The sequence below is a fragment of the Macrobrachium nipponense genome, chromosome 13, assembly GCF_015104395.2.
Source record: "Macrobrachium nipponense isolate FS-2020 chromosome 13, ASM1510439v2, whole genome shotgun sequence".
Classification (NCBI taxonomy): domain Eukaryota; kingdom Metazoa; phylum Arthropoda; class Malacostraca; order Decapoda; family Palaemonidae; genus Macrobrachium; species Macrobrachium nipponense.
The window spans coordinates 85,462,928-85,472,927 of record NC_087206.1 but is presented as its reverse complement, the minus strand read 5'-3'; the positions used below and the strand labels follow the sequence as shown (position 1 = coordinate 85,472,927).

Here is a 10,000-nt window from a genome sequence, read left to right as displayed (position 1 = left end):
GGCTACCGGAGGCCCTTGGATGTATACTCCCCCCCCCCCCCCCCCCCCCTCTTCTTTCTCTCTCTCTCTCTTCTCTCTCTCTCTCTCTCTCTCTCTCTCTCTCTCATACAGACTTAAGTTTCCCCCAGTAGAATTTGCCCACATTCCTCTTCAATTTCGTACACTTGTAGCACCACAGGGTAATATAAACAGACATTTTTTTTGTGTGGGTAGGGATGTCCTTGGCGGCGTTCAGTAGCTGTTCTCTCTCTCTCTCTCTCTCTCTCTCTCTCTCTTTCTCTCTCATTCATGAGGTCATGCCTGGTATCTGCCCGCTCATAAGTCTGAAGTCTTCATGTGGCCCTGTGTCGTAACATTGTAATATACCAGCAGACGCCTCTGTTTTCCTTCTCCCTCCACCCATTACAACTCCCCCCACTCCACCCTCCATATACTTTTCCCCCTACCATTAATCCCAAAGGCCCATGTAATGGGGCCAACAAATTTCCGCCCTCTCTTCCCCCTCGTAGAAATTTTATATGGAGCAAATGACGGGAGAGTTTTTATGCTACGCATAAGCAACCATATTCTCTCATGTTCTCTCTTCTAGACAGCCAGTCGCAAGAAGGTCCTCTTCCTCTTGGAGGGAATAATATATATTATATATATTATATATATATGATATATATATATATATATTATATATACACACACACACATGTATATATATATATACACACACATAAGCAGAACAGGAAAACTATATATCTACATAAGCAGAACAAGGAAATAGTGTGTCTCGAATTACTAACTTGGGAAGGGGAAGGGGAAGGGGAAAGAGTACGTGGGAAACAAAGTCAAAAGAAGGAGACTCCTGAACTTTTGCATGGGGGACACATAATTCCATTATTCGCTTTTCTTCCCTCCCGGAGAGAGAGAGAGAGAGAGAGAGAGAGAGAGAGAGAGAGAGGTGCTAGGCTTTCTAACGCTTAAAATGGGTTTTCCTGGAGGATGGGAGTATTCTTGAAGGAAATGGAAGAGAGAGAGAGAGATGCACTGATAATAACCGGGTGTTGTTTAGCTTTTTCTCTTATCAAAATGTAACACCTTCTTTTTCGTCGTATATTACGCATGATTAACTTCTGTTTGCCCCCTGAATTCATCGGAAAAAGTCAAGATATCTGTAACGTTTTTATTTTTCCTTAATAGAATTCTGTGACATAAAAACCTTATCTTATTGCAAATGGGTTTTTCGAAGAGAGCCGGCCACCTTCCCCCATCCCCCCCCCCCCCTCCCCCCCCCCGGCCTCTTCCTCCTCCCCCTCCTCCTCCTCCCTTCCACATCTACCTTCGTATAAGCTTAACTTTGTTGTTCTATTTGAACAATTGGGAATCTCCACTTCCACTTTATCTCGGCTTATAAATATCCCCTTTCGTAATGTACGTTCAAAATGGGTTGGGGGATGGAGGTACTGAGTATGAGTAGGTACTACCTGTCTTTACCTGGCATGATTGGTCCGGAATGCCTTGCCGGAGTTTTGTTTATGAGTACAGGTTGATGAGTAAGGATTATTATTATTAATATTATTATATTATTCAGAAGATGAAACCTTTTCACATGGAACAAACCCAAAGGGATCATTGACTTGAAATTCAAGCTTCCGAAGAATTGGGAAGAAGTCAGAGGAAGTAACGCAAATACTCAAAGAAAAGATCAAGAAAATCATTTATGGCACTGGTTAGCGTGATGCATGTAATGAAATTAATGATAGTAGACTTCGATCAATATTTATGGTACTGGTTAGCTTGACGTATATTAAAAAATTAATGAGGTAAGCGCGTGGACTTTGATGAGAAACTTATACATAGGAATTCATTTATGGCACTGGTTAGAATGACGTATTTTAATGATTATATTATTAATGATGTACGGGTGTAGATTTGGGGTTTGGGTCAAACGATTCTTTCTGTGAAACCGTATTTCTTTGTAATGGTTCATCAATTGATTACATTCCCGGACCCAATTTAGGAAGAATTTACGATATTAAACATGATGCTTATCAGTGCTCATATTTTTTTTTTTTTATTTTATTCTTAAATCATCCTCGTCTCAGTGAGAAAACTAACGCCAACGTAGGTGAGAATATCAAGTTTCTCATCCCCTCGCCCTACGCACAAAGAGAATAAAATAGATTGATTCTGGAAAAACGAAAGATAGTAACGAATAATGAATTTTTTTATATTGGGGGCGTGGTAGGGAATACAATAAATAAATGGCTTTCACTTCTTTGCCGAGAGGCAAAATGAAAAATAAGACAGAGAAGTATAAAAGAAGTAGATGTTGTTTCTATTTTTGTCACTTCAAACAACTCCATTTTTTTAAATAATTTTTTTTTCGAGAATTGTCGAAGAATGTATTTTTGCAGTTCTCAGACCGTGAGAGAGGAAGAAAATATGGAGTCAGTTGAATTCTGTTCTTTTGAAATGCACATAGGTAACTGGATGTGGCTCTTGTTAGATTACTGTATTTAAGTATGTGGTAAAATTGGCAAAGTTCGGAGTAGTATCCTTTTATAGAGTGCACGTCATATATAAGGTAGTAGTAGTATATAGTACATGCCACAAATAAGATAGTAAATAGTACATGCCACAAATAAAATACTTTAAAGTACATAATACATGAGATTGTATTTGCAATTTAACAAGACTCCTTTGGTTGTGGCGGATGACTGTAGCGTCACTTCCTGTTCCCAGATGAATTGCGTGCCCTTCTTTCCTTCCTCTTCTCTGAACTAATGCCTTTTTAAGGCATTCTGTTCACCTTTTCTATAGATATTACTTTGGACATCACTCTTGTGAGCTCTCGTACGTGAAATGATAATTAATCATTGTGTGTGTGTGTGTGTAACACATGCTAGGGCCCAGTTAACTATTACTGTTTGTGTGTCTGTATGCAGTTTGATAACTTAAGCTGTTAATTTTAAAACAAAAACAAAACCAACTGAATGTTCTTAAAACAACCGAAAGATTATTCATCAAAATCCAAAAACAAAGACAACGTTCCCCCCAACCACCCCCCCCCCCCCACCCCCCCCCCTTTTTCTGTAAATGAAAACCATTATGGCGGCTTTGTCCTTTCGTCCGTCCTCAGATATTAAATACTACTGATGCTAGAGGGCTGAAAATTTGTTTGTTGATCGTCCCACCTCCAATCATCAAACGTACCAAATTGCAGCCCTCTAGCCTCAGTAGCTTTTTTATTTTATTTAAGGTTAACGTTAGTCATAATCGTACTTCTGGCAGCGCTATAGGTACCAACAACTTATGCCACCACTGAACTGTGGGCGAGTTTCATGAGCCGCGGCTAAGAGTTTTATGGGCCGCTACCGGACAGAAAATTCGATTGCGCGTTTTTTACTTATATATTTTAAGTGAGGCTCTTTTGTTTCCTTTTATTTATTTATTTATTTATTTATTTGTTTTTTTTTATTTTTTTTGCGCTCGCCCAAACTTGTTGCCCGACTAAACCGCTCTGCTGCTTTACCTGTTGATAAAAGCGGCAGTCTCTTATAACTATTTCCCCCCGACTTGGAAGTTTTTTTTTTTTTTTTTATAATGTTACTCAAACATTTCGTTTGAAAAAAATAAGGCATTGCTGTGTTTACCCAGTCTAATTTATGCTCTCGGGTAAAGTTTTGAAAGAAAAAAAAAATTTTTTTTGTAAGGATTCCACGATTTATCCTCAATTCTGTCGTCCTGTGGGTTTTTCCATTTCATTATTATTCTCATGTTCATTGTTTTTCACATCTCATTCAGTTCTCGACATGATAGAAATTTAGAGCGCTGTCATTGTACCTCTTTTGCAACGAGAATAAAATTGCAACATAGTTATTATAGTTTTAGTTATAAAAGTTGATCAGTAGTTTAAACAAATAATTATTAACAGTTTAAGCAGAAATAGGTAATAGTTTAAGCAGGTCATAGTTGAGCAGTACTTTTAACAGGTAATTGTTTAACAGTAGTTTTAACAGTTAATAGTTAGTCAATAGTTTAAAAATAGATAATAGTTAGTCAGTTGTTTAAATAGATAATAGTTAGTCAGTTGTTTAAATAGATAATAGTTAGGCAAGAGTTTAAACAATAGTTAGTCAGTAGTTTAAACAGATGATAGTTAGTCGAAAGCTAAAGCGTATAATAGCTAGTCAGTAGGAGAGACAGATAGACAGACATACAGACAGACAGGAAAAAGCAATCATGAAAAGTTTGGGAATGATTTAACCCGGACAATTGAGTCTAGAGTTGCCATTCAATTTGTGACAATGCGATTTTGCTGGCAATTCCCCTCACTTGTTTTTTTTTTTTTTTTTTTTTTTTTTTTTTTTGCTGATGAATATGCATGAGTACTTACGAATCGTGATGAAAATTTCATCAATTGCTCTCAATCGCTTTGATGTACAGCAGTAGGTGCTTACTCTTGTTGTTGATGAAGCAATAAGCCGTGTTGAATTTTTTTTTTTTTTCATTGCAATGTTTTTATAAATTGATTGTCTCGCCTTTCAGAATAACCTTTAGAGCCCCTTCAGGTGGGCCTAGTGTCATCATCAGTGCATCTCATGCGGTGCACTGTAGGCGTGACTTGAAGTTCTTGGCAGTAACCCTTTCTTAGGCCCTTACTTGCAATCCCTGTCATTTCTATTACTGTATCTCCGTGCATATTCCCTCTCTTCCATCATACTTTCCACCCGCTCCTAGCAATTGTTTCATAATACAACGGGGAGGTTTTCCTCCCGTTACACCTTTCAAACATCTCAATTTCCGTTTCGGCGCTGAATGACCTCATAGGTCTCGGCGCTTGGCCTTTGGCCAAAATCCTATTTTCCATATTCCATATCGTTCAGTATATCGTTTGGTGACACATTTTATCCAACAGCCCTTTTCCTTAACTGTTTATTACCTACAAATTCTCCAGAACGGATTTTTATGGGATATATTTTGGGTTAATGTCCACTTGAAGAAAGTCTCCCATTTGCATATTGGCAACGAACCTTCTCTTTGCTGTCCACTTAAGTGGCTGGAGATGAAAACCGGAAGTGGTCAAGCCCGTGGATAGAGAAATTGTGTATGTATGCCTGTATGTGTGTCACTAATAATGTTTATAGGAAGTTGAATATTAAAAGCAACAGCTTCTCCATGTTGATGCCTGAAATATCCGAACAACTTGTGTTTGCATGTATATGCATATATATAATTACACACATACACACACACACACACACACACACACACACACACACATATATATATATATATATATATATATATATATATATTATATATATATATTCATAGTGTAATCATACGGTCTTGGTATCCTTTATCATGAAATGCTCTTCGTAATGTCAGCAGTGTGTGTGTGTATATGTATCATATATATATATTTATATATATATATATATATATATATATTATATATATTTTATTTACAGACACAGTAGCTTGGAGAATCGCTAAAGCATGAAGAATATTGTATATGATTATCCTTGAACACACTTAGAATTTGTACGAGTTCAGATATAGATATAGCGTTGTACAATTTGCTAGTGTTGAAAATTTTTTAAATGTGTACAACTTACAGACCTATATATATATATATATAATATATATATATATATTATATATATATATATATATATATATATATATATATATATATATATATATATCTATATATATATATATATATATGGGATCTGGACAGAATCCCGACAGCATATTCCGACACCCATACCCGACAGCCACAATCCCTACAAAAAAAATCTCTTTTATATGTTTTGGGGGTAACAAAAATAACAATGTTATTTATTGCAGTTCTAATTAAAACAGATTTACAACCTAATAAATAACAGGTTTAAATGCATAGTAAAAAAGATAATCTCACAGCATAATGAAAGATTCGATATAGATATAAAATTTAAAAAGTTAAAAACTTTATTCAAGGGATGAATTATGGGCTATTCCTCGAAGACAATCTAAAACATTTTGACGACCTCGTTCTTGCATCACCTTGGCGATCTGTTCTTCACGAATAAGTTTTTTTCCTTTTTTATTTAGGTTCTGATTGTGGGTTCAGATCAATGTCCCACAGGTGCATGAATTGTGTACATTTGGTAAAATATTATTGGTATTGTTTTAAAAGTACCGTCCATAATGCAAAATCGGGCTTCTGGTAATCTCTCCAAATTTGCGGCTGTAGTGAATATCAAAATTTGGTCCTCACCTATCGTAGAGCCTCCTTTTAAAAATAAACCACCATTTAACGTACGCTTGAGTTCAGGAGGAATATTAATATCCAGTGATGTCGTAGGTTCAGTGGACGATCACAGCGCCTGTGATCCGCTTTATTGTCTTTCTTAGGGCATTTTTGGAAGGTAGACCTTTCACAATATTTGGAGTAGCAGAGGTGGTGCTTGACTGTATAATTTGAATCGGTAGATCTCTAGTGGATTTTGCTTGTATTTTTATTTCATTTCTTAATTTTGCAACACTAGCAGCACTTGCACAAGGAGCATGATTGTGCTCCTCAAATTTTGTTAGTAAATGTTTTTCATTCACATATGATTCTTTTCAGTTTTTTTCTTTAACCGTCAGGTGTCCACGTACATTAATTTTATTTTTTCATTTTTGAGAAGGAATCTTGTCACAAATTTCTTCCATTTTGTGGGTGGTTTAGCACTGAAATATAGTTCAAATATGAAAGGCTTTATTGTTACTATTCGTTTTGTAAGTTCATAAGAAAGGCCTAATTATCATAGTTTGGAGTTTTAATGTTAATAGCCAGCCGGAACACTAATTACCATAGTTCGGTGTTTTAACGTTTAGAACAAACCAAAGCACTCACATTTATATGAAAGGCCTTATTATTACTGTCCGGTGGTTTACCGGTTAAAAACTCTTCTCTCTCTCTCTCTCTCTCTCTCTCTCTCTCTCTCTCTCTCTCTCTCTCTCTCTCTCTCTCTCTCTCTCTCTCTCTCTCTCTCTATATATATATATATATATATATATATTATATATATATATATTATATATATATATGTGTGTGTGTGTGTGTGTGTTGTGTGTGTGTGTGTGTGTGTGTGTGTGTGTATAATTAAAAACTATGAATGTGTAGAACTCACATGCCTGATATGTATATATATATATATATATTATATATATATATATATATATATATATATATATATATATATATAAAACTTGACGTGTGTACAACTAACAATTGAAAACTATCCTTCGTAAAGGTTCCAGTAAAGAAGTGAACCTATTTTGTTTATATTGCATGTATATTATGAAACGCATTGCTTGTTGTCCTGGAAACTAATTGTATTTACTCTGTATTTTCCCTTCAGCGTATCTGTTAGTACTGCCGTCGTCTTCGCCCTTGATAAGTCGCGTCCTGGAGGAGGCCGAGAAGGAGGGCGTGACCCGCCTGGCAGCCTTCTTCATCGTCGACCCATTCTACGCCCCTTCGCCCATCCCTCGGGCGCCCACGGCAGCAACAGCCCCCGCGCCCTCTTCGGGAGGCCACCACTTGCATAGTCCCAACCATCAAAACTTCTCCCATCCGAGACCGACGCCCACCGACGATTCCCGCCAGAACACCTCCCGTCCAATGTCACCCCGTCGGAGTAGTCCTTTGGCTTCGGAACTGAGGACCAAGAGGTTTCAGAGTCTCAGGCAGTTCCTCAATGCGTCGTTCGAAGCCACCAGGTCCGTCATGATCTTGGCTCCTGTTACAAGGGGACCTCCGAATCCACTTCCTCCGGCGCAGCCTCGTTCCTCGAAGCCGCCTTCCTCTAAAGCGCAGGAGAGGCCCGCAGCTCGTCAGGATGGTCAGCAGGACCCGGAGCAGAGCTCAGGTGATGGGCAGAATCACGTCTATAGGGAAGGCAAAGGTCAATCCGAGGGCATAGGGCAAAGTCAAGATCGCGGCCGGTTAGAGGGATCGACGACGGCGTTCTTCAACCATTCGGGCATTCCTGAGGTGAGCTTCTGTCTTCTTCTTTTTTTTTTCTTTTTTTATATGATGTTTTTTGGCGTTTCTTTTTAAGTTTTTAACTCATTTACGGTCGGAGGTATTGATTAACATATTACGTACAAATTTACGCAGCCTTTGTCAAATGATTCAAACGCACAAAATGAAGTTCACTTCTCTGTGTGATTTGATGTACCCAGCACCTGAGAATTTATTTACCGTCGGTTATAATCATAACTTAACCAACGCAGCGCCTTTTCTCAATAATTAGTTGGTGAATGTCAGATGCATACAGTACCTGTTTTTTTTTCTCGAATATTGGTGTTTTTTTGTTGTTGTCTAGTTTGCATCATTGTAAGGAAGATAAAAGAGAATGAAGAAAATCTGTCAAAGGAAAGTAATATTTGGTCTAGAAGACTTCAAAGTGAAGGTTTTTAGGAACAAACGATCAAAAAAGGAATAGTCCCGCCTGGTAGCAGCAAGTGAGGCCTAACGGAGACTGTTGAATTAAGCAAAGATTTTGGAATGATACTGAAGGGATTTGAAAGTTCCTCTGATATACTTTCCTCTTCTGTTCCTTCACTCTTTACGTCAGTTCCCCCCCAGTTCCTTTGATTCCTTCGTGTCTAGTAGTCGTCTTGAGATTGCCTACCCTAAATATATATATATTTTTTGGCTACTTCTGGCTTTAACCAAAACAGGTATAATATCTATATATATATATATATATATATAGATATATATATATAATATATATATATATATATATATATAATATATATATATATATGTATATATATATAATTATGTGTGTATTGCATTTTTCTTGCATTTACAATTTGGCAGCTAACCTTTGCGTTTATTTGTTTATAGCATTTATTCTGGGACTCTTTTAAGTGTCCTGGCTTAAAGACATAAGCCAGACTGTCTTGTAGTCTTGAGATTTAATAACCAAAACATAAACATATATTTTTTGTGTGCGTTTTTCTTGCTCACTTTTGCTTAGTACCTAAAGAAGACCATTTTCTTTGGAAGCTACAATTTCAAGTCATTGGCTCCTGTGGGCTTGTTCCTTAAGAATGGGGTTCATCTTCTTAATAATAATTATAATAATTTTTGCTTTTATGTTTTAACGAATATATTCTGGGGTTCCGCCAAGGTCTTGACTCAAAGATAAAAAGCCAGGCGGTCTTAGTGCAAAAGAACCAATTAGAGCCGATTATAGTTAATCATAAGAACCAATTATCGAGGGAGAAGGAAACCCCCTTGAGGAAACTCGTTCAGAGAGATAACCTCCGAATGCTTCTCTTTTCATCAAATGAAAAAAGAAATTGAGAGAGCCGAGATCGGTTCTATAGATCTGCCTCGTAATTAGTACGGTCAATTAAGCGAGTGATTAATCGTCATTTCATAGAAAAAAAAAAAAAAAAAAAGAGCATGTTGGGGGGGGTTAATAACCCCTCTTCTTTCTTCTCTCCTCCCCTCCCCTCCCTCCCCTCCCACTCACCGACCCCAACTAAGCCCTCCGACTCAACTTCAAATAAGATTGTTGTTATGGCGCCTTGCAGCTCCACCCCTTCCCCTCCCCGCCCTCCCCACTGCCAAGCTTGCTGTTATTTAACAACCACCCCCCCCCCTTCCCCATTTGTCTCGTTCTCATTATTTTTTCCCCGTCGGGGAAAAAAAAGTTATTTTAGTCCTGTTTACGACTTTCGTAATCATTTGTGTTACTTTTTTTTTTCTTATATGGCCGTAGCTTATTACTTTCATTCTGGCTCACTTTCCTAGATATTTTTTCATACGGTGATATAGATTTTTTTATGTGCCATGAATTCAACCGAATCCACCCGTCAGCAAATAGCGCCACAGTGGCGTAATCGGTATGGTCTTGTCCTGCCACCTCGGTGGCCGCGAGTTCGATTCTCGGGCATTCCACTGAGGTGTGAGAGATATGTACTTCTGGTGATAGAAGTTCACTCTCGACGTGGT

General features: G+C 37.6%; 1 protein-coding gene across 2 annotated transcripts in view; it reads left to right on the top strand.

Annotated features, from left to right (window-relative positions):
* Nucleotides 1-10,000, top strand: part of LOC135225163 (uncharacterized) — a 248,667-nt gene that overhangs the window by 79,782 nt on the left and 158,885 nt on the right. For both annotated transcript variants that reach the window (XM_064264399.1, XM_064264398.1), the window contains exon 4: nucleotides 7,386-8,020. In XM_064264399.1, the coding sequence (XP_064120469.1) occupies nucleotides 7,386-8,020 (635 nt within the window). The remainder of the gene's footprint in view (nucleotides 1-7,385; nucleotides 8,021-10,000) is intronic.